General features: G+C 35.1%; 2 protein-coding genes across 2 annotated transcripts; one reads left to right on the top strand and one right to left on the bottom strand.

The window, feature by feature from the left end:
* Positions 1-6: 6 nt before the first annotated feature.
* gnl2 (G protein nucleolar 2) lies at positions 7-20,348 on the top strand. The gene is made up of 16 exons (XM_073846840.1): positions 7-158; positions 1,162-1,246; positions 1,586-1,680; positions 1,824-1,963; positions 6,595-6,779; positions 6,905-6,971; positions 7,575-7,733; positions 11,348-11,461; positions 12,154-12,282; positions 14,508-14,612; positions 14,701-14,859; positions 15,170-15,277; positions 17,375-17,856; positions 18,065-18,144; positions 19,664-19,740; positions 19,853-20,348. Exons 1-16 carry the CDS (start codon positions 95-97, stop codon positions 19,985-19,987), a joined length of 2,184 nt encoding a protein of 727 aa, XP_073702941.1. The 5' UTR covers positions 7-94; the 3' UTR covers positions 19,988-20,348.
* Positions 20,325-23,226, bottom strand: dnali1 (dynein, axonemal, light intermediate chain 1). The gene is made up of 6 exons (XM_073846841.1): positions 23,060-23,226; positions 22,797-22,933; positions 21,713-21,882; positions 21,453-21,631; positions 20,498-20,662; positions 20,325-20,421 (listed from the first exon to the last, which is right to left on the bottom strand). The coding sequence occupies exons 1-6, from the start codon at positions 23,138-23,140 to the stop codon at positions 20,380-20,382; spliced, it is 774 nt and encodes a 257-aa protein (XP_073702942.1). The 5' UTR covers positions 23,141-23,226; the 3' UTR covers positions 20,325-20,379.
* Positions 23,227-25,175: the final 1,949 nt, after the last annotated feature.

The raw sequence follows: 25,175 nt of genomic DNA, 5'->3' as shown, positions 1-25,175 counted from the left end.
GTTTATTGTAACACGTGGAAATCTCCAGTGGACTGAAGTTCAGTTATATTTCTTTATTTACAGTATTAGGACTGTCCCGGAATAATCGATCACAATGGTAAAGGCAAAATTCAAGGGGAAAAGCTCCATAAATCCCTCAAACTCCAGCACAAATCCCGGTAAGATTAAATAAACCGCTGGTCTGTCTGTGAACTGCTAACATTAGCCAGCTAAAGCTTTAGCCAACTCTTGTTGAGCAAATATAAAGAACGTTCTGTAGTTATTTTTTCACCGTTGCATTTGTTAGAGCATCATTATTGGTGTTATTTATTGGATGTTTAGGACGTCTGTCAAACCTTCAAGTGTCCCTTCAGAAGCTGCTAGCACTTGTGTTGTTAAGACTAATGATGTCTGTGTACCAAAGTGCTGTGTTTCTACATGACATTTAGATGTGTTTAAGAATATATTAATTACAAACTCATTTTAGCCGCTAAATATTGTTGCATTGAATCGGTATAAATTGTCAGTCTAAGCAATAATGGCTGTCACTTACAATAGCTGTCACATTAAGTTGGTCTTTTAGTGCCATTTTGCTCCAAACACTGATTAATTTCTTACACTGCTTATAATAAACAAAATATAGTCTTCCTAGAATATTTTTCGTATTGTGTTGATATGTTCTCTAAACTGACAAGACTTCTAAACTTAGTCTAAAGTTAACAAATGTTTTGAATGTAATCAATGATTATTTAAGGGGAAATGCTACAATTTGTACACTACCGTTCCAGTTTGGGGTCAGAAAGATTTTTATTTTATTCAGTAAGTACACAATAAATCGTGACAGATGTTTACAGTGTTACAAAATGGAGCAGTTGCTGCTGATAATTTGACTTTGCCATCACTGGAATAAATTACATTTTAAAATATATTCAAATAGAAAAGTTAACCTAAACTGTTAAATAAATGAAGCCATGGTGAGCATATTTTAAAACATTTTTTTTTTAAAGAAAAAAACTTTTGGTAGACTTTGGAAATGACAAAAGGGAACCCTGTTATTTGTGGCCCTTGTGTTTTGATTCAATGTCCTTCACAGTTACACAGTGTATATAAAATTGCAGTAATTGCACTATATGTCCATGTGCATAACAATGTTTGTCTTTTTTAATATTCTCTATTCCACAGACCGGGTCAAGGGAACTGGAGGGAACAACATGAGGGACCGTGCCACCATCAGACGCCTGAATATGTACAGGCAGAAGCAAAGATGGTAACAGCCTGACCTGTCATTTACAAAAGTACAAAATAACAATTCAGAATGCAATCAGAATGAGCTTTATTTGCCAAGTGAGCACAGACACACACAAATTTTATGATTTCCAGTATGTTAGGGTGCTTGCTTACATTTGTATGTAACAAATATAAAGAAAAAAATAAACACAATTTAATTAAAAACTAGTAATATACATCTAGATGGATAAATGTGCATTAAACACTAATCATAGAGAGCTTTTTATTTACTTATTTCAAACAAAAACAAATCCTAATCCTAACAAAAATTAATTAAATGAAATTGTAACAGATATCTTTTTTACTCATATGCCCACAGTAACAATCGAGGTAAGGTGATCAAGCCCTTGCAGTACCAGAACACAGTTGCTTCTGGAACTGTGGCCAGAGTTGAACCCAACATCAAGTGGTTTGGTAAGAGCAGTGTCTTTTATTCAGTTTAATCTTATTGTAATATTTTTATTGTAATCGTAATATTACAGTCCACTTATTCTGAGGTCATATGTCCATATTGCATTTGAATATTTCTTTGATTTTCCCACATGCTTCCTGTGCAGCCAATACACGTGTTATCAAGCAGTCATCCTTACAGAAATTCCAGGAAGAGATGAATTCTGTAAATAAAGATCCATACCGAGTAGTGATGAAACAGAGCAAGCTACCAATGTCTTTGCTGCATGACAGAATAAAAGCACATGTGAGTATGCACTCAAGTTACACATACATGCTGTTTCTATACTCCATGTGACCTGATGAGAGAAGATAAGTAGGCTAACTGTTTGCATACAGTTTGGTTTGTGATTTTTCAGAGCAGGGATCCAGTATTGTATTGTGATGAGCTAAGTAAAATAAATCGAATCAAGTAGCGTGCATCTCTTTAACTTTATTTTGTGTAATAGTTTTAGTCATTTTAGCACTTCAACTTATTTCATTCATTTGTGACACTGGACCACAAAACCAGTCATAAGAGTCATAAGAGTAAATTTTTGAAATTGAGATTCATTAATCATCTGAAAGCTCAATAAAGCTTTCCATTGATGTATGGTTTGTTAGGATAGGACAATATTTGGTCGAGATACAACTATTTGAGAGTGCAAATTAAGTTTTGATATACAAAATATCTTCATGGAGCATGATCTTTACTTAAAGGAACACTCCACTTTTTTTGGAAATAGGCTCATTCTCCAACTCCCCCCGAGTTAATAAGTTGATTTTTACCGTTTTGAAATCCATTCAGCCGTTCTCCTGTTCTGGCGATATCACTTTTAGCATAGCTTAGCATAGATCATTGAATCCTATTAGACCAATAGCATCACGTTCAAAAATGACCAACGAGTTTCCATATTTGTTGTATTTAAAACTTGACTCTTCTGTAGTTATATCGTGTACTAAGACCGGTGGAAATGCAAAGCTGCGAGTTTCTAGGCTGATAAGATTAGGAACTACACTTCCATTCCGGCGTAATAGTCAAGGAAGTTTGCTGCCGTAATATGTATGGCCGAAGCAGGCGGAGTATTATCAGAAATGAGTTCCCAGCTAGTTTAGCATTTGCGCATGTGCTGCGTGGTATTACTGCTCCTGCTTCAGCCTTATTACGGCAGCAAACTTCCTTGACTATTACGCCGGAATGGAAGTGTAGTTCCTAATCTTATCAGCCTAGAAACTCGCAGCTTTGCATTTCCACCGGTCTTAGTACACGATATAACTACAGAAGAGTCAAGTTTTAAATAGGACAAATATCGAAACTCGTTGGCCATTTTTGAACACGATGCTATTGGTCTAATAGGATTCAATGATCTATGCTAAGCTATGCTAAAAGTGATATCGCCAGAACAGGAGAACGGCTGAATGGATTTCAAAACGGTAAAACTCAACTTATTAACTCGGGGGGAGTTGGAGAATGAGCCTATTTCCAAAAAAAGTGGAGTGTTCCTTTAATATTCTAATGATTTTTGGCACAAAAGAAAAATCTATAATTCTGACCCACACAATGTATTTTTGGCTATTTCTACAAATATACCCGTGCTACTTAAGACTGTTTTTGTGGTCCAAGGTCACATTTTTTTTAAGGTTTTTATTTAGTAAGGTTTGTATTTTATTTTATGTGACCCCAGTTCAATTACCAAAAATTATTAGTAATACTTTTAGTTAATGGGACATTAGATTAGACCGTTTCTGTTTATGTAAATCGTTAAAATCGTAAAAAAAATATAGCCTCATTAAAGCAAAAATGTTTCTGACATTACACTCCAAAGGGAAAATTGCCTCTTCACAAAATTAATTTCTGACTTGAATGGCCAGCTGCTTATTTCTGGCAGTTTCCTGTGAACAACTGGCTGTTGCTCATGTGTATTTAAATAAATCTGGAAACCGAGGGTGCAAAAAAAATCTAAATATTGAGAAAATCACCTTTAAAGTTGTCCAAATGAAATTCTTAGCAATGCATATTACTGAGCAAAAATAAAGTTTGGATATATTTTGCAAAATGTTGTGAACTTTTTCTTCGAGACCAGGAGACGTTTGGATATCTTGAAGCAGAAGTTTCTCTTTATTGAGATACTAGCTGTGCGTCGCTGCAGTCATCAAAAGTCGTCCGACTAAGTCAGATACATTATAGTTTATATACATTTCCAAGGGGGAGGGATACATAGAGGTGGAGTCAATCTAAACAAAGCATGCAAATGCAGTACAGGAATCAGCCCGTTACCGGAGTCTCAGCCCTGATCTCATTATCATAACAGTGTCATTCAAAGGCATAGGTGCTAATCCAATCAGGCTGACAGTATTGCCCATACCTTCACATTACCATAGAGACAAAGGAATAGATGTACCTTGAGAACAAAAAGGTTAATGTCTCAGACACCTGGGCTGCCTGATTTGATCTTCTTCGAATGTCATCATCTGTAGCTCTATAAGCTAAATACAATGTACTTCACTTTAGATTTTCCTGTGATGCTGTGTAAGAATCTAGGTTCAGCATATCGTAAACAGATTCTTAAATTTGTAATCCCACAATATCTTAATGGAACATGATCTTTACTTTTTATTTCCAGTGATTTTTGGCATAAAAGAAAAAATGTATAATTTCTACCCATACAATGTATTTTTGGCTATTGCTACAAATATACCCATGCTACTTGAGACAGGTTTTGTGGTCCAGGGTCACATTTGTTTAAGGTTTTTATCCAATAAGGTTTGTATTAAATTTCAATTACCGAAAATGATTAGTAATACTTTTAGTTTTTGTAGATCATTAAAATCATAAAAACAAATAGCCTCATTAAAGCAAAACTGTTTCTGACATTAAACTCCAAAAGGAAAATTGCCTCTTCACAAAGTTAAGTTTAACTTGAATGGTCAGCTGCTAATTTCTGGCAGATTCCTGTGAACGAAAGCAGTTTTTCATAACACCTCTTGGCAAAGCATCTTGTAACTTGTAGACCTCATGTATTACATGCGGTACTAAAACAAGAACACAACAAGAATATTGTTGTGCTATGATAGCGGTACAGAGATTTTGTTATTCTGACGGCATTGCCTGACCTGCGATAGAACTTGCTCGTTGGCACCTAAGCACCTACCGTCTGCCAGTAGTGAAGAACAGAGCAAAAAAAAAAATGGGCTCAGAATAAAATGTAAGGGTTTGCTCTGTTCTTCATGTTCCTTCTGCAAATGTTGTTGATTTGCTTCAACATATAAACTGTTCCATGTGTGAGCAAAACCTTTTAGGACTATGTCCCAATGAACGTCCCAATCTACTTTTGTTTTCGCTGTCTCAGGACTATGACACACTCCTTATGCCGTCTCAGTTATTGATTTTTATCCTCTCTTTTTGATTTGTGGTGTTTGAGCTGCTCCTCCAGCATGTGCCATAATGCCCATTGTTTGCGCACATTTTTTTTTCTCTTTCTCAGAAATATTTAGAACATTTTGTGATGTGGCGGTTAGCCTCAAAGCAGGTTGTTTTTTTATCATCCATGTCAATTGTTCCGAAGAAATGCAATCTTACCAGAAGTACAATTTCTTACGAGAAATGTTACTGGCTTTGACAAGATCTGTAAATTGCTTGTTTTATTCCATCCTCTGTTGCAACAGTGGTATGGCTTCCCTTTTTGTTTTTAGGTCATTACAGATTGCAATTTGGCCTGGTTCAGTTTTAGACTTTAACTGTAAGAAGTTTTGCTCATTATTCTTTGGCTTTTGTATGATTTTTATCTTAAGGCATGTTCTTTAGTATTGACGCTATTAATTATTAAATTAGCTGCCTTTTCTTTAAATATTATGTTCTATATAAAAGTATCTTATGCCTCTAGGACTATTTATTTGATTATTTAATTAACTGTACTATTATTAAAGCAGCTATATTATTATACAGCAGCTATTCAAGGTTAAATGATCCTTCAGAAATCATATTAATATGCTGCTTTAGTGCTGAAGTAATTTCTTAAATTATTATCAGTGATAAACTGTTGTGCTGCTTATTTTTGTAGAAACCATATGTTGTTGTTTTTTTTTTTTCAGAATTTACAATGTAGATTAAAATGCACTTTTGATCAATTTAATGCATCCTTAATAAAAGATATTTATTCCTTTTAAAAAGGATTATTTTCTTCTAAAAAAAATAACCACTAAGCACAAGCTTGGGAACAGTACTGTATATAACATCCTATATATGTAAAAGAATGCATGAAAGCTGGTGTTTACAAACCTAATGTAAACCACATCTGCGTTTAGTTTGAGAACTGCAGATTACCATCTGATTTTTTTGGAATGTGTCTAAACAGTTAGATCGGATTTAAAGTTTTCCATGTTCGGGATTTGACAGTGTGCAGTGCTTTCTGGAGCTGTAGCCAAATACACACATTTACCCTCATTTAGTAAATTATGTCACTTGGCATCGTGTTCGGGCTTAAATCTTTACTATAGTAGATAAAGTGCAGACTATACTGTCTAAACAAACTGATTTCATCACTTCATCACACAGAAAGCGTCCTCAATCCTCAAGAGAAGTTAGGGAAACAAAATAGATTTGTCTAACGTGAACTGCCATGTTAATATATGCTTTATAGAAGAAGTCATGTTGTTTTGTGCGGCACAGAACTTTATGGCACACTCTCTTTAAGCCATAAAATGTGCAGAAGAGTACTCTCTGCTCTCCCATAAATCATCAGGGCTTCTCTTCCTAATAAAAATGGTAGCACAGATAGCTGTCAAAATGCTTGCATCAGCTGAAATATCAGATGCTTCACCAAAGAAGTTATAAAGATTGATGAAGAGGATAAAACGGTTCTCATGAAATATGTTTGTCAATTCTGCTGGTTCTTGTAGAACTCCAAGGTGCACATTCTGGACACAGAGACGTTTGAAACCACGTTTGGGCCAAAGGCACAAAGAAAGAGGCCCACCTTGTTTGCGGGAGAGCTGAAGGACTTTGCTGAACAGGCAGAGGTCTCTGCTCAGAGCTACAATGCTGAGAAAGACCGTGATTTGGTGACTGAGGACAGCGGAGTCAAGTGAGCGAGTGACTTCCTGGGATAATGAAAATATATAGTTGTACTTAGTACAGGAACAAACTGTAGCCTTGTTTGACGTGACTCGATAAATGACCTAAAGCCATTTTATTTCCCTGTCACTGCAGGGATGAGGCTCGGGAAGATATCTTCAAGAAGGGGCAGTCAAAGAGGATCTGGGGCGAGCTTTATAAGGTAGCTATTACCATCCCTCCCAGCACTTTACTCATCTTTAAATGACATGAGGCTAAGTAAGTAGTGACAGAATATTCATTTTTGGAAATGAATATTCTGTCACTAATTACTTAGCCTCATGTCGTCCAAACCCATAAGACCTTCATTCATCTGTAGAACACATTTTAGATGACATCTAAGAGCTTTCTCACCCTGCATAGACAGCAGTGCAACTACCATGTTCAAGGCCCAGAATGATAGTAAGGACATCGTTAAAATAGTTTTAGATGAAAATAATTTTATGAAGCTACAACAATGTTGATCCACTGATGTCACATGGACTGTTTTAACAATGTCCTTACTACCCTTCTGGGCCTTGAACGTGGTCGTTGAGTTGCTATGCTATCTATGCAGGGTTTAGAAACGGATTCTCGGATTTCATCAAACATATCTTAATTTGTGTTTCGAAAATGAACAAAGGTCTTACGGGTTTGGAACGGCATGAGAGTGAGTAATTAATGACTGATTTTTTTTTTCATTTTTGAGTGAACTCTTTTAGTTTTAACAAAAACCATAGTACTGACAAATGACGCCACATCTTAAAAAGAACCATGTTTTGCACAGGTGATCGACTCCTCAGATGTCATTATCCAGGTGTTAGATGCTCGGGACCCTACGGGCACTCGTTCACAGAGCATTGAGACCTATCTGAAGAAGGAGAAACCTTGGAAACACCTCATCTTTGTGCTCAATAAGTGTGACCTCATTCCCACATGGGTTACGGTAAGAAATGAAAGTGGAACACTGCAGTACCAGTTTTAAAAATCCTATACAGCCTATGTCAGCTGTATTTTAAGGACAACTGAGGGACTCATCTGCAATTATTACAGAAGGTTCAAATGCTCACTAATGCGCCAGAAGGAAAATTTTTTTTTTTTTTTTTTTCATTTAGTACTGCCCTCCAGTGACTACAAGATAGTTACATGTTTCCCAGAGACAATATAAGTTAAATTTACCCTCATCTTCAAAATCAAAAAGGATTTTATCCCCCGGGAGAATGAACAGAATTGAGTACATTTTTCTTATTTTGCCTAAATATCTTACAGCCCTTCAGAGGCTACAGAAGATAGTTACATGTTTCCCAGAAGACAAAATAAGACAATCTTCAAATTCAAAAAGTTTTCACCCCCTGGCTCTTAATGCAGTTTTTTTCCTTCTGGAGCATCAGTGAGCATTTGAACCTTCTGTAATAGTTGCATATGAGTCCCTCATTTGACATCAGTGTGAAAAAATGGATCTTTAAAAATAGTCATTGTTGGAAAGGGATCAAATACACACAAATGCTAAAAAAACAAAGAATTTGTGTGACCTAATAGATTTTTGTGAAGAACAGCGAGCAGTTTAACTGTTCAGCTGTGGATCATTCAGGTAAAAACACGGTATTAAGAATCAAGCTTACGTAAATACTATTATTTTCTTTAGTGGACTATATGCAAACGTCTTTTATGTGAAATATCTTATTCAGGTCAGTACTAAATAAAAAAAGAACATGCATTTTGTATGATCCCTCTTATTTTGGTAAAATTAACATTTTGCTGATGAAGGTGTATGTCAAATTTTGACTTGTACTTCAGTAGCGAAATTATTAATGATGTAAGGTACATTCACTTAGAAATGTCTTATATTGCCATAGAAATGGATAATTCTGAGGATGTGAATCGCTCCTAGTAGAACATCATGTGCTGTCATCTTGAAATTACAGGAATTATGACATTAGTTCAGTCTAATAAAAAAAAAAAAACCTAGAGTATCATGTTGTAAGCTTACCAAGTTCCTGCCAACATAATTGTTGATCCAGAAGAGTTAGGATGTATGGAACCACCTATGTAGGCAGTAGGTCGCAAGGCAGCTCACTAGGTTTCTGGAGCAAGGCCACTGTCTGCAATGTGTCCTGTCGTAGATTCAATTCTACCGTCTCTGGAGTCTGTTTCACTAACAGACAGGCATGTTTATCTTGGTTTGCCCAACATTTGTAATAGTTAACCAGTTAAAGGCTCCTTCCCTGACAGATATTTTTCCGTCTCTCACATCTATAATTCTTGTTTGTAATTGGTGTTATTGGTGATTCTGAAACGCAACAACAAGGAATGAGGGAGTTCCACCAGCTGTTTATAAGCTGCAGGCCTTTGCATTTAAGCCAAAAAAGAATTTGCCTACCTCCTCCAGATTTATGACTGAGGTCTTTTGTAAACCGAACAGGCAAATGATTGGGAAACCCATTAGTTTTGTTGTTGAAAGGGAATCACTTATCATTCTGCGGTGATTCTTGTTGGCCAGCGTGTGCCCTTTTTTTAATCTGTTCTCTCTTTTCAAAAACAATTTCATAGATCACTTTGAGTGTCTAGACCTAGTTCGAAATTTATAAACTGCAAATACGATCGGATTTTAATCGGAATTCCATGGATTTCATCCTATGTCAAAAGTGAGGATCAAATTAGATTTCTAAAGGAAGAAACTAACATAAAAATGTCATGTGTACAAATTATTTGTGCTCACATACCAGTAATAAAAGGAATAGTTCACCCGAAAATGAAAATTCTGTCATGAATTACTCACCCTCATGTCTCTCCAAACCTGTAAAACCTTCGTTTGCCTTCAGAACACAAATTAAGAAGTTTTTGATGAAATCCGAGACCTTTCTGACCCTGCATACACAGCAAGGGTCCTACCAAGTTCAATAGTCAGAAAGGTACCAATTTTACACCATTTTGGAGAGTACCACAACACAGACAAGGCCTTGCTAGGAGCCTTGCTGTCTGTGGAGGGTCAGAGAGCTCTTGGATATTTTTAAAAATATCTTAATTTGTGTTCTGAAGACGAACTAAGGTCTTAAATGTTTGGAATGACATGAGAGTGAGTATTTAATTCTATTTGGGTGAACTATCTTTTTAAAATAATCCAACATTAAGAAAATATTAGATGAAAAGTATGGAAGATAAATGGGCACATTATGCCCACCCTCATGATGTTCCAAACCTGTATGAATTTCATTCTTCTGTCGAACACATACTATGGAAGACAGTGGCAATGACTTATTGCAAAGGTGGCACATTAACTTTGCAGTGAATTTACTGAACTCTTCTAAATGACCAATTTTTCCCCCCACAAATGTTTGTAAGGGGCAGCCGTGGCCTAATGGTTAGAGAGTCGGACTTGTAACCCAAAGGTTGCAGGTTCGAGTCTCAGGTCCGGCAGGGATTGTAGGTGGGGAGAGTGAATTACCAGCGCTCTCTCCACCCTCAATACCACGACTGAGGTGAGTCCCTTGAGCAAGGCACCGTACCCCCAACTGCTCCCCGGGCGCCGCAGCAATGGCTGCCCACTGCTCCGGATGTGTGTTCACGGTGTGTGTGTGTGTTCACTACTGTGTGTGTGCACTTGTATGGGTTTTATGAATCATTCGTAGAACGTTTATGGTTACCAGAGCTGGGTTTTGACACCCATTTCACGATTCGATTTATTACTGGTTCCCAAGCGTGCAATTCGATTCAATCTCTGATTCGATTTGATATTGACTATTTTGTATATTTATAAGGTTCAGCACATGCCAAATTTTCCTAAAACAATGTCTCTCAACTAATTCTGTAAAATATTTTAATTTTATGCAGATATTTATAGTAACTGCATTACTATAATATTGAAGGCTAAAACTAATTGATTTGTATACAAATGCTTAAATTACACTCATTTAAGTTTTCAATTACATAATTATATTTCTACTCAAAGTTTTTTTTACAAATTTAACGTTAAATGGTGGCTGTCATAAAAATTGACGGATTTGTTCAAACATAAAGAACAGTAAAAAATTATAATGAATATGTTATAATAGTACATTTATTTAAAATCGTCCTCTCTAGAGTAAATTTTTAAGTTTATCACAACTATTTTACAAACTATTTGTTTAGTTTTTTTTTTCCGGAGGTAAATGTGACATTGTTTACAAGCTGTTATATTGACGCCTTTTCACGGTTTAAACACTAATTGAGCGATTTACATAAGACAGGATACAGATTTCGGTATGGTGAACTTTTTCTTTTAACATACATTTAGATGTTCATTCATTTCGTACTGAAACTGGTATTAAAGAACGGAGAGTCGGAGAGATCTGTCACACCACATTAAACAGCGGCAAAATGGCATTTATTGTTTGAATATTGTAATAAAATAAACAGAATTTGAAATGAGACTTTGTTTTCGATTTTAGGTATTAAAGAATCAATATTGTTTCGTAAAAATGAGAAATCACTATTTTTTTGCCCTGCCCTAATGATGATTTTTATATATGTGGCCCCTATTTTGTTTTTTAATTCTTGCTTATTCTTGTGTCTGTGTTGTAGAAACGCTGGGTTGCAATTCTTTCTCAGGAATACCCCACTTTGGCCTTTCACGCCAGCCTTACCAACTCCTTCGGCAAGGGCTCCCTCATCCAGCTCCTGCGGCAGTTTGGCAAGGTGAGGCTTTAAACATTCACAGCATGTTTTTATGCCCATACACATCATCATGCCTTGGAAACCAGGGGGCAACAGATTTGAAACGCAAAACAGTTTCGATCCACGTCGTTTATCTACTCAAGCTGCCGTTTCAGGACAAGGTCAAACTATTTTTTGGTCCGTAATGGCAACAGATGTAGAAAGTTGTTTGGTTGGGTACCAGATGCACCCCATACCCTCCCATGCGATTGGGCTCCTGTCCTGTCTTCACATCTGCCTCGGAGCTATTTTTGGGAGCTCAGCCGTAAACAAAAAATTGGAAATACTAAAAAGGAGAAAGGGCTTACTTAACATAAATTTTGTTGAGAGTTATATGACAAAACGCTCTTTTAGGAGTTAGAAAACAGCGGTGCAAAAATATCACGGTTGCCATGCAGGCAATATAAATCTGCAGGTGTAATGACATTTAAGAGGCCTTTGTAGGTTGTGTATCAAGTCTTTATTTCTTGAGCCCCCTTTTTAAAAGTCTATAATGAAATGTGAGCGGGAATTATTGGGGAAGGGTTGATCCAAGGTTGTCTTGTTTTTCTGACCTCGATACCATGAAACCGATAATACATCTTAACAGTATGTGTGTATTTCTTCTATTTAATTGCTGCTTTTCAAAATGAAATTTGCCGAGTATTAACATGTCCATATTGATTTTTGCTCAGCTCCACTCAGACAAAAAGCAGATCAGTGTTGGTTTCATCGGTTACCCCAATGTTGGAAAGAGCTCTGTTATCAATACCCTGCGCTCCAAAAAAGTCTGTAACGTGGCACCCCTTGCTGGTGAGACAAAGGTAAGACCTCAGAAGCTTTTTGGTTTCCATCTCAGGGATGTGATTTTTCCATGTTTAGATGGATTTCTGTATTTTCCTACTTCTGGAAAACCATGATGAGTTTTGTAACTGAAATTATACTTGTTCTTGTTATTGTTCTATAAAATAAAATAATTATTATTCTATATTACAATAGTATTTGTGTGTGCAATAGTAGCATATTTCTTTTCATATTTAAATAATAAAATAAAAATATATTTTTTGTAATTTTATTATATTTTAGGATTTTCGGATTAGGATTTTTAATGCTTTTTAATAAGTTCTCTTTTGCTCACTAAGCCTGCATTATTTGATCTCAAATACAACAAAAGCAGTAATATTGTGAAATATTTTTAAATTATTACCTGTGAATAAGTGAATATATTTTCAAATGTAATTTATTCCTGTGATAAAAGCTGAATTTTCAGCAACATTACTTCAGCCTTCAATGTTACATGATCTTTTAGAAATCATTCTAATATGCTGATTGGCTGTTTAAGAAAAAAAAAAAAAAATATATATATATATATATATATATATATATATATATATATATATTATCATCAATATTTAAAACAGCTGAGTACATTTTTTTAGGATTCTTTTGATGAATAGAAATATCCAAAGATCAGTATTTATCTGAAATAAAAAGCTTTTGTAACATTATACACTATACCATTCAAAAGTTTGGAGTCAGTATTTTATGTATTCTTTATTTAGTAAGGATGCTTTAAATTGATTAAAAGTGATAAAGACATTTATAATGTTACAAAAGATTGCTATTTTAGATAAATGCTTTCTATTCATCAAAGAAACCTGAAAAAATTCTACTCAGCTGTTTTTAACACAAAAATAATAATATTTTTTGAGTAGCAAATCAGCATATTAGAGTGATTTCTGAAGGATCATGTGACTGAAGTAATGATGCTTAAAATTCAGCTTTGAAATCACAGGAATAAATTACAATTTAAAATACTTTCAAAAAGAAAATAATAAAAGAAAAATATTTCCAAATTATACTGTTTTTGCAGGCTTTATGTTAAAAAACATAAAAAATGTTACTGTTCAAAAACTGTTGACTGATAGTGTCTATTTTTTTATCAATTAGTTTTTTAATCAATTAGTTTCCTTCAACTTTTGCTATTAGCTGATCACGTGCCTTTATTTCTGTTTGGTGCTAATCTGAAAGTACTACATTCCTAAAGGCATAGTTTACCCAAAAATGAAAGTTCTGTGATCCGTTTGCTTACTCTAATGCTATTCCAAACCCCCTGTTGACACAAAAGGAAATTTAACACAAACTCTGTTATTTATTGACAAAAACTTTGAAGCAGGTGCCAAAATATGATGAAAAAGCACTATTAATAACCTATAACACTGTATTTCAAGTCATCTTCTGTTCAAGAGTTTAGTTTTTATTCAGCTCTTCCTATAACATACATGTGTTCATCATGTACTGATTATGAACATCAGGGGACTGAGTGATTCCTCTTGCATGTGACATTAAATGATTCTGAAATTTTTTTAGCGAGTGTAAGGTTACCTGCCAGCTCCTAACATGTGGTAACATTTTGAACGGCTTAAGTTTCCAGCATTTTGGTTTTGGCTGAAACGTTTGTGTATTCATGTTTTTGTGTGAAATGACTTTTTTATGTTGTCAAATTTTTCCTCTTATTTGACAAACATGGAACTGAGAAATGGTTTTCAGAGAGCGAGCGAATGTGCAAAGCAAAAGAAAAACATTACTGACGGAGGCCAGATTGAAATCAAATTCTAAACAAATCTGGACTTCCACGCTCTTCTGTTTATATTTTAAATGATAAATTGAATCGTTTAAAATTTCCCCTGTGTGCCCTGATTTGAGTGATTTTTCAATTAGTAGTCATTTTCTGTGTCCTATTTTCTTTTCCTTTTACAACAGTTTTTCTAGTTTGATTATGAGATTGATAGATAGGTTTGATTTTAATAGCTTAAAAAAATAGTTTAGCTTCCTTAACTAGTTTTTCCTATGCTGAAATTTGAAGTTTACCAGAATCACAAAACAGTCTATTTAGTTTTAGTTTTATAAATTTAAAGGTTAATTGACTGCTTGCTAACTTGCCAAAAGTTATTATGAATTGCATATATTTAAATGCAGTTCGTTATATTGAAATGTTTTCGGTCTATGGACTTTTTGTGGCTCAAGCTCAGCTCTTTCTTTCTGACAGGTCTGGCAGTATATCACACTAATGAGACGCATATTCCTCATCGACTGTCCTGGCGTTGTCTATCCCTCCGACGACAGCGAGACTGACATTGTGCTGAAGGGAGTGGTACGATGACCTTAATTCTCAAAGTCAACGATTCACATTTGGCAATCCCAGCAGCTTCATCCACTCACTTCGTATCCATTGCATTTAGGTTCAAGTGGAGAAGATCCGATGTCCAGAGGATCACATCGGAGCGGTGCTGGAGAGGGCCAAACCGGAGTACATCCAGAAGACATACCGCATTCCGTGTTGGAGCTCTGCCGAGGATTTCCTGGAAAAGCTTGCCTTTCGCACCGGAAAACTGCTCAAGGTCTGGCCTGATTGTGGAGTATCTGATAAAACGAACTGTCAGCTCGGTCCTCGCGGCACATTTGTTTATTCTTTCCTCTAGACTGTCCGATTGAGATGTGACGGTTTGCTTACTTTAAGCCAGTGGAAAACATTTAATTTTAAGTTCGCTTAGCCAATTTACAAAACTCTAATGCCAAAACCACTAAGATTTAGTACAGAATCAGATTTTTTTTTTAAGTAGTTTTTTAGTTCACATCTTTATCTCTGTCCAAATACTGTACATGTTGGACCTGTAATGATTGGTATGTTGTGTTGTTCCACTTACACAGGGTGGAGAGCCAGATCTGCCTACTGTGTCTAAAATGGTTTTGAATGATTGGCAGAGGGGACGCATCCCCTTTTTTGTGAAGCCCCCAGGATGCGAGAAGGATGAAGAGGTAAATTTGTTCTTTTTCCATGTTAAAAGGATTAGTTCACTTTCAGAACAAAAATTTACAGATAATTTACCCATCCCCGTGTCATCCAGGATGTTTGTGTCTTTCTTTCTTGAGCCGATTTCAGGATTTCTCTCCATATAATGGACTTCAATGGTGCCCCCAAGTTTAAACTTCCAAAATGCAGTTTAAATGCAGCTTCAAAGGGCTCTAAACGATCCCAGTCGAGGAAGAAGGGTCTTACCTAGCGAAACGTCATTTTTGAAACTCACTATTTATATACTTTCTAACCTCAAATGCTTGTCTTGTCTATGTCTGCGTGAACTCTGTTTTTTCAGGTTCAAGACAGTTAGGGTATGTTGAAAAACTCCCATCTCGTTTTCTTCCCCAACTTCAACATTGTACAGTACATTGCTGCAGAAGTACCGACCCAGTGTTTACAAAGTGAACATGCAAAGATGATCAAACGCCCTTTACAAATAAAAAAATGTAAAACAGCGATGTAAGACGATTTTGAAGTTGAAGACGACAACGAGATGGGAGTTTTTCTGACATTACACAGACCTGGATTAAACAGAATACACATCGCAGAGTAGTTCACTTTCAGAACAAACATTTACAGATAATGTACTCACCCCCTTGTCATCCAAGATGTTCATGTCTTTCTTTCTTCAGTCGTAAGGAAATTATGATTTGAGTAAAACATTTCAGGATTTCTCTCCATATAATGGACTTCTATGGTGCCCCTGAGTTTGAACTGAATTTGAATGCAGCTTCAAAGGGCTCTAAACGATCACAGGCAAGGAAAGAAGGGTCTTGTCTAGCAAAATGATGGGTTATTTCCCCCCAAAAAATTACAATTTATATACTTTTTAACCTGACCGTCTTGTCTAGCTCGGCAAGACGAGCATTTGAGATTAAAAAGTATATAAGTTTTTAGAAAATAACCGATTGTTTTGCTAGATAAGACCCTTCTTCCTCGGCTGGGATCATTTAGAGCCCTTTGAAGCTGCATTTAAACTGCATTTTGGAAGTGCAAACTCGGGGGCACCATAGAAGTCCATTATATGGAGAGAAATCTTGAAATGTTTTCCTCAAAAGACCATTTCAAAAAGGGCAACCCACTAACTTTGTGTTGGTAAGGTTTTTTTCTGCAAGCATGTAAACAAAGAAGCGCATTAGATTTCGCTCCCCCCGTGACGTAGGAGAGGGACCTTATTATAATATTACAGCCCCTTAATCCGCATGTTTCCACCAACAACAACGTCATTTAGTTGTCACAAGCGACAGCAGTGTACCAGTTGTAACGCCATGGCAAATGTTCAAGCAAAGCTTGCTAACCGTTCTTTCGTTGGCTGCACAAATGAGCACAGAACACTATTTATAGTTACTATTTAGATCTATTTACTGTATATTACACTGCTGCCACACAGATCTAATATAAACATGCTATTTCTTTCTCAGCTGTTTAGCTGACTGACTGACTGTTTTTGTAAATCCTGTGTGTTTTTAACATAAACTTCTGTGTATTTGCCAGTTTAAGCGCAATAAGACATGAAAGAGTAGTATTTAGTTTAATACTCACATGCCGTGTGACAGCCCCTTTAAAACTTATATGGCTTTAAAACGCATGATTTCAGCGCCATAGACATGATCATCAAAACCAAACAGATGTTTTGTGGCAGAGTATCTGAAGTATGAGCTGTAAAGGCAGACTTGTCCTAAAAAAGCAGTTCATTTGCATTTAAAGAGAGACGTATATTACATATTGTGAAAGGGGCATAATGTCTACTTTAATACCCTACATTGTTTGTTTTAGCCAGAACAACAAAATTTCACTTTAGTATTCAAAAATGGTTTCCAAGATCATCACTGCTGCATGTTTTGCTAAAATTAAGAGCTTTATGTAGTTTTAAAAAACGACAACATCGTTTATATGTAACTTCCTTAATGCATATTGAATTACTTGGTATAGCTCTTATTTTAAATCACTGTGGCCAACAAAATTACTTGAATTTTGCCAGTCTTTATACTGGCAGACCCTAATGCACTTTTAAACATTTAAATGGTCTTAAACTGACACTTGATCTTTCTACTCAGAACAAGGCACAACCAATGCTGGAAATGCCTGAGATGGAAACCAAAATTGAAGAGTTGGAAAACAGACTTGAAGCTCAGGATGTGGAGGAGGCTTCATCTAGCCAGCAGGAAGATCAAAAGCAACTGAGACAGAATAAGCAGGAGATGCAGAAAATCTTTAGCAACCTCAAGCAGAACTTCGGCAAAATAAACGTCGCTCCCGAGTTCAGCGAGGAGGACCTTGTGCCTGTTGAGATACCTGACATACTGGATCCCTCCTGGTCAGAAGATGAGCAAGACGAGGACAATGAGGAGGATGAGGAACAAGTGGAAGAGCAGATAGAAGAAGAACAACAACAAGAAGAAGAATCCTCAGTTTCTGGCTCCGCAACCAAAGCAGAGAAAAAGAGCACGCGTGACGCGAATGAAGAAATGGATGAGAAGATTAACAAACTGAAACATTTTCTCGATCGTGCCAAGTCAAAGCACTTCTCTGCAATACGGTTTGTTTAAGCTCATATTGATACAAAACACAAACTACAAACACAGAATTACTTCAAACTATAATTAGTCAAATTATTATAAGGTTATGAGAGGGTTCTTTGACTCTTACCCTATTACAGTAGCCTGTTTAACTGATTTAGGCAGATTTGTTTCACTGCTTAGCTCTGATCTATAAATATTATAATGCTGTCTTTTTTGTTTTTACAGAATTCCTAAAGGCCTTTCTGAAAGGGTGTTCAGTGAAACCATAGCAAAGCAGAATGGTGCAAAGAATCAGCAACAGAAAGGTACAACCAGCTAAACCAAGTTAATGCCTAATGTTTGTGTATCAAAAAACACGGTTGCTAGAACTGTGTATTTAATGCACACAAAGCACAATTATTATTATTGTTATGTGAATTAATGTTTGTATTATACAGTAGTCAGCATTTGAAGTGGATCAAAACCTTTCATCAAAGTTGTCCTAAAACCAAAACAATACTTGTTCTTGTCTTAGGACAACTTTGATTAACTTTTTTGATCCACTTCAAATGTTGACTACTGTATTCTGTTTATATTCTAATTATTCTATTATATTTTATATCATTTTTTTTTAAGAAAAAGAAATACTTACATTACTTTTTTTTAACATTTTCTTGTTTTAATTTGAAGAAATCTTTTGTGTTCACCAAGGCTGCCTTTATTTGATCAAAAATACAATAAAAACAGTAATACTCTGAAGTATAATTGCAATTTTTAAAATGAGTTTTCTGTTTTAATATATTTTAAAATTTAATTGATGTGATGGAAACGTTGGATTTCCTGCAGTTATTACTTCAGTCGTATATACACTACCAGTCAAAAGTTTATGAACATTAACATTAACTAACAAATTTTTTTTTTTTTTTAAAGAGGTCTCCTCTGCTCATTAGCCCTGCATTTACTTCAAAAGTACAGCAAAAACAGTAAAAATTTTAAACTTTTTACTATTTAAAGGACTGTTTTCTATTCAAATATATTTAAAAAATGTAATTTATTCCTGTGATTTCAAAGCTGAATTTTTAGCATCATTACTCCAGTCACATGATCTTTCAGAAATCATTATAATATTCTGATTTGCTGCTTAAAAACATTTTTATTATTGTTGAAAACAGCTAATTAAAATTTTATCAGGTTTCTTTGATGAATAGCAAGTTCAGAAGAACAACATTCATCTGAAACAGAAATCTTTTGTAAATCTTTTATAAATGTCTTTATCATCACTTTTGATCAATTTAAAGCATCCTTGCTAAATAATCAAAAATAATAATAATTATACTGCTTTTTACCATTACCAAAGCTTTTTATTTCAGATAAATGCTGATCTTTGGATCTTTCTATTCATCAAAGAATCCTGAAAAAATCTACTCAGCTGTTTAAAATATTGATGATAATAATAAAAATAATAAATGTTTTTTTGAACAGCTAATCGGCATATTAGAATGATTCCTGGAGGATTATGTGACATTAAAGACTGGAGTAATGATGCTGAACATTTAGATTTGATCACAGGAATAAATTTTTAAATGTATTCAAATAGAAAACAGTAATTTTAAATAATATTTTAATGCTTTTGCTGTATTTTGGATCAAATAAATGCAGGCTTGGTGAGCAGAAGAGAATTCTTAAAAAAAAAAAGAAAAAATCTTACCCACCCCAAACACTACATATTAATTATTGTGGTTGACAGCAATAGACAGAATATTTTCAGGGATGTGTCAGAGATTAGCCTGTGTCTGGTGCTTCAAATACGTGAGTAATGACACTCATCCTTTTTTGGTTTTCCAGCCGTGAATTTGGGTAAAAAGAGAAAAGCTCTGGAAGACGATGAGCCTGCACCACCTACCAAACTCACATCTAAAGAGGTATGTACTGTTCCCCTAACTCAATCATCTTGATTCCTCGATCCAGACATCTCACATAAATTAGAGACCAAGCTTATCATCATCTCTCTGTTGAACCTTTTCACCTCAACAGAAAAGAAGACTGGAGCGTGCCCAGAAAGTGAAGAAAGTGGGTGTCCGCTATTATGAGACACACAATGTCAAGAACAAGAACAAGAATAAAAAAATGCCCTTGGATGGCAAGAAAGCCAAACGAGCTAAGCGATAAAACCTGGCCAGATACCCAGTCCCAGTCACATCAATCCCAGTTTCCAAGGTCATGTCAGTGACTAGTTTGGAACATCTGGTGTGGAATTACAGTGATTTGTGAAAAAGTGAAGGTTTGGTTAATCGATGATACAATCGTTCCAATGCACTTTATTCATACTGTGGCACCAACCATCACCCTGAACAATAAGTCTGACAGCTAATTCATTTCAGAGCTTTTAACCTAAGACAAAGTCCTGATTCTGCAGTGTTGAAATGTGGATCTTGTATTTGTGTATCTATATGTGTTCTTTTTCTTCTGTTTAGAGACAAAAATAATAAATACTCAAAACAGATGCTTTAATAAATGTTTTATTCATTGAGAGAGTTAGTGTATTGTTATTGAAATAATATTTAGGCCTTATTCCTCAGGGTAATTATGCCTTCCATCTGTGTCTAAAAAAAGTAAACAGAAGCATGAGAGTCTGAATACTAATGTCAGAAATCATGATTATGATGATCTTTGCTTTACCTTGAGTTGCTGATTAGTTCGTTTAAGGAACTGGACCTCTTCTCCATGCTTCTTTTCTTCAATTTCCCGCTGTTCTGCTTCCTGTCTCTTGATGGCCTCACATTTAGCCTTCTGTTCGTTCAACAGCTTCTCCAAATCTCGTTTCTCAGTCTCTAACTTTAAAATCTACCAAGAGTTGTGTCTCAGCAAGCAGAAAATGTTTTTTTCTTTTTTTTTTTTTTATCCATACAGTCAAAGTTAATGGGGTCTAATATTGTGTTGGACACCATTGACTTTCACTGTAAGTTCAAAATATCATGTAATAGTTCTTGTTTTCTGTTACAAGAGCAAGATCACCATATATAAACATACTAAAATTGATGTTACATGACTTATATGTAGTATATTACTTTTATTTAATAGAAAATATAAGGTAAGATACAAGTTATTGTAATTGTCACTTTATTGATTCAGTTTTAGTAGATATAGCTTGATTTATAGTTAAAAGCTATTCTTTATGGTTACATTATTATTATGTTATGATATATAATATATATGTACACTACCAGTCAAAAGTTTTTGAACAGTAAGATTTTTAATGGGGTTTCTTTAGGTAAAGAAGTCTCTTCTGCTCACCAAGCAAGGAGCAAATCAGAATATCAGAATGATTTCTGAAGGATCATGTGACTGGAGTAATGATACTAAAAATTCAGCTTTGAAATCAGCAATAAATTATATTTAAACATATAATCAAAACCGTTATTTTAAATAGTAAAAATATTTCACATTTTTACTGTTTTTGCTGTACTTTGGATCAAATAAATGCAGGCTTGGTGAGTAGAAGAGAATTCTTTAAAAGACATTAAAAATCTTACTGTTTAAAAACTTTTGACTGGTGGTGTATATATAACTATTGTAGTTATTCTAGAATATGAGTAGAAAAAAGTTAAAATAATTGCTTTCAGCAATAATCTACCTTGTTCTCCATGTCAGTCATTCCATGCTCTGCTTGAAGTGCTTTCCTCATGCCAAAGGCCACACTGCTCTCGTACAGTGTTTGATAGGCAGCGATGGTCATGCGAATCTCGTCTCTTACTTGCAGCAGCAGGAGGCCCCGCTCGGCACAATTAATGGTGACCTGTCTGATTAACTCATCTAAGAGATTTGAAAGAGGGAATGCCATGTAAATCTCATAAGCTATTAATATGACACTTAATTGGCAACGTGTATTTATACCAAAGCACTGGGAGTAGAGCTCCCTGCGCACAGGACAGATGCCTGTCTCTCTGGCCTGCCTCGCCTGCAGACTTCTGTCCAGCTGTTCTTGCAAATTAATAACATCCATACGCGTGCACGGAGCGCTGGATACCGGCTGTACCCACAACTGGTTGTCCTCCATCCATTCCCTGCAACATAGCCATTTATAAGATTTACATGCTACCTTTCAAAAGTTGCATTTATTTCATTAAATTACAATATAAACGGTATTGTAAAATATTATTTCACTTTAAAACAACTGCTTTATATATTTACTTAAGTCTTAAAGGGATAGTTTATTAAAAAAGGAAAATTCTGTCATTAATTACTCACCCTTACATCGTTCAAAACCCATAAGACCTTCATTCATCTTTGGAACACAAATTAAGATGTTTTTGATAAAATTCAAAAGCTTTCTTACCCTCCATAGACAGCAATGCAACTGATACGTTCAAGGCCCAGAAAGGTAGTAAGGACATCATTAAAATAGTCCATGCTAAACGGTCAACCTTAATTTTTTAAAGCTATGAGAATGCTTTCTGTGCACAAAGAAAACAAAAATAATGACTTTATTCGACAATTTCTTCTTTTCCATGTCAGTCTTAAACGCCTGTTCACGAGAGTACCAAAACACATGTTGTGCTGTTTAGGCAGGAGCCGACATTTTAACATTGACCTTTCTGGGCCTTGACTGTGTCAGTTGTGTTGCTGTCTATGCAGGGTCAGAAAGCTCTTGGATTTAATCAAAAATATTTTAATCTGTGTTTTGAAGATAAACAAAGGTCTTATGGGTTTGGAACAACATGAGGGTTATTAATTAATGACAGAAATTTCATTTTTGGGTGAAAGTGTCTTTCAGAAATCATTCTAATAGGCTGATTTGGTGCTCAAACAATATTTTTTTTACATTGCTTAATATTTGTGTGGAAGTACATCAGCTTTCAGAAAATAAATTAGTCAAAAATCTTTTGAACGGTAGTGTGTGACGCGATTAAACAACAACAGCACCCAGTTAAAGAAAAATTTTAATAAATATGGTAATAAACCTCTCAGTTTATTTTACCTTGGTGGCAGAATGGCATTTAGGATCTCTTCGGTTTGCTGTTTGCTAGCATCCGCTGAGGGGCTCTTGGGTTTGGGTGGAGGTGGGACTGGGCCGCTCTCTACCATCTGTTGAGGACTCACTTTCAAAGGGCGACTCTGAGTAAAATGTGAAAGATATGAAAAATTAATGTTCAAGCTTCATTACAACAACAAGGTATACTTTACAGTGGTTGCAGGTTTGTTTATTTGTATAAGTTACTTCCAAGAAATGTGCTTGCTTACCCTTGGAGACTTCCTCTCTGTATTCTTGCTCACCAACACCGGATAATCATACTTCAGCAAAGAGTCAGTCGGGAGAATCATTATTGTAATGTGGAAGTGTCAAGAAGATGTAGAGGAATGTTTCAAAGCTTCCGAAGACTTCGAGTGCCCTTGATAGCGCTGCAAAAGTTTCGTTTTGTTGTTTCCCGTTGCTATAACAACCGCACTTTCCCATCAAGCAGAGCCGTTGAAAACATATACGGTCGAAAAGGTCTGAATACCTTCAGTCCATAAGAGTGAATCATTAAAAAAAAAAAATAGGGGAGAAATATTTTATATATATATATATATTTTAAAAAGTATTTTAAAATAATTTACGTACAAATATATAGTATTTCCCCCCTAATGTTTATGTTCTAAAACACGGGACAAAACTCGCCACTGGGTGGCACTAAATGTTAAACGAAGAAGGCTATCAGACCCTGCGTCCACTGAAGTGGACATTACATGATTTTTTGTTTAAACTAATAAAATTTTATGTTTTTATAATATGAGCAATGCCTGGTCACTGGTTGGTCCCTGATCAACCAATCACAACAAAGATATGACTCCTAACTTAATCTGATTGAGCTACAGGCATCACAAAAGAGAGACATGATAACTAGACAGGAAGAAGAGGAAGCCCATGTTTGACCTTTTATATGCAGAGTTATGTTAATGGTAGCCTCATCAACTTGCATCTATTATAAAATGAAAACTATTAAATAATAATATTCAAAGTAATCTGAAGATCTTTCAGATTTGCAGAACACAGGATTTTTTTCAAATGCAATGTCCATCACAATGGACACCAGGTCTTAAGTGATATCAGCAGGAACCTCATGAATTAATTGTAAAACAGGTAGAGAAATTTGTTGAAGCATTTCAAAGCTAAATACAGAGCTACAAAATCTAATGTTAATGTTTTATGAATTTTTATGTGAATGAATGAAATTAATATTATTATGATTTCATTTATGTCTTCAAATGGACTATAGCCCCTCAATCAATATTTCATTGATTTTAGTGAGGAACAGCTATAGTGGATGTGTGATCAGTGAATACAGTGTAATACTCACATTCACACCCCCTCCATGCACACTAATACCTTGATACTATAATGCACACAATCATATATTCATCAAAACAATCAGCAAGTACACATAAACCCATTCACACACACACAAAGACATTTATACATGTACTCCAATTCACCCACTTCAACCAAAAAAAAACGATCAAACAACCATTTTTTTAGATTTCATATCATCTTACCTTTTATCCACATTCTTACTGCATTGTTCATTGTTACAGTATGTGTTCTTTTCAAAATCTTAAACAGTATTTCAACTATAGTGCACAAACTCTATTTATTATGTATGGTTAAAAAATGAGAATTTTTGCTTTCCTTCAGACCCGGCGTCCATTGTAGTGGACATGAGAAAAATCTAATAAAAAATGAGTTGGCGAAGAGCAAATATCAAGTGGGTAAAAAAAAATTTTGTTCAGTGAAAAAAAATTCAGGTCTGAAGGGGTTAATGCTATTGATGTAATATTATTTTACGTTTACATTTACATTTAGACATTTAGCAGACGCTTTTATCCAAAGCGACTTACAAAAGAGAACAATGGAAGCAATCAAAATCAACAAAAGAGCAATAACAAGCAAGTGCTATGACAACTCTCATTTAGCCAAACGTAAATAAAAGAAAATAGATAGAATAAAAAATTAAAAAGCAAGCTAGTGTTAGAGTCCTGAAAATAGATAGATAGAATACTAAAAGAACAAAGAAGCTAGTGTGTTTTTTTTTTTAAGAAAACAAGCAGTAAATGAATAGAGTATAAGTCTAAAAGGGCAAGTTTTTTATATAAGGAATAGAATTGAAATAGAGGGTGCTAGAGTTTTTTATAATTATTATGCTCTGACACTTTCTTATTAATGTTAATTTCCCATTTCCGTTTTTATTTTGCTATTTACATAATTTAAACAGTTAAAATCTGTAGCATGTTGTTCATTGTATATTAATAACATTTACACTATAGATTTGTAATGCTTTTTTAAAGAATTCTCTTCTGCTCAGCTAGCCTGCATTTATCT

The sequence above is a fragment of the Garra rufa genome, chromosome 9, assembly GCF_049309525.1.
Source record: "Garra rufa chromosome 9, GarRuf1.0, whole genome shotgun sequence".
In the NCBI taxonomy this organism is placed as follows: domain Eukaryota; kingdom Metazoa; phylum Chordata; class Actinopteri; order Cypriniformes; family Cyprinidae; genus Garra; species Garra rufa.
The sequence above is the reverse complement of the archived record's forward strand: the minus strand, read 5'-3'. Positions and strand labels throughout refer to the sequence as shown.

Bases quoted from the DNA above. Each gene is read 5' to 3' on its own strand.
- gnl2 (XM_073846840.1), top strand. From the start codon at position 95: ATGGTAAAGGCAAAATTCAAGGGGAAAAGCTCCATAAATCCCTCAAAC. The intron at 1,247-1,585 runs GTAACAGCCTGA...ATATGCCCACAG, and splicing joins TACAGGCAGAAGCAAAGATG to TAACAATCGAGGTAAGGTGA. The intron at 12,283-14,507 runs GTAAGACCTCAG...TCTTTCTGACAG, and splicing joins CCCTTGCTGGTGAGACAAAG to GTCTGGCAGTATATCACACT.
- dnali1 (XM_073846841.1), bottom strand. From the start codon at position 23,140: ATGATTCTCCCGACTGACTCTTTGCTGAAGTATGATTATCCGGTGTTG. The intron at 21,632-21,712 runs GTATAAATACAC...CAAATCTCTTAG, and splicing joins GCTCTACTCCCAGTGCTTTG to ATGAGTTAATCAGACAGGTC. The intron at 20,422-20,497 runs GTAAAGCAAAGA...TACTTTTTTTAG, and splicing joins GAACTAATCAGCAACTCAAG to ACACAGATGGAAGGCATAAT.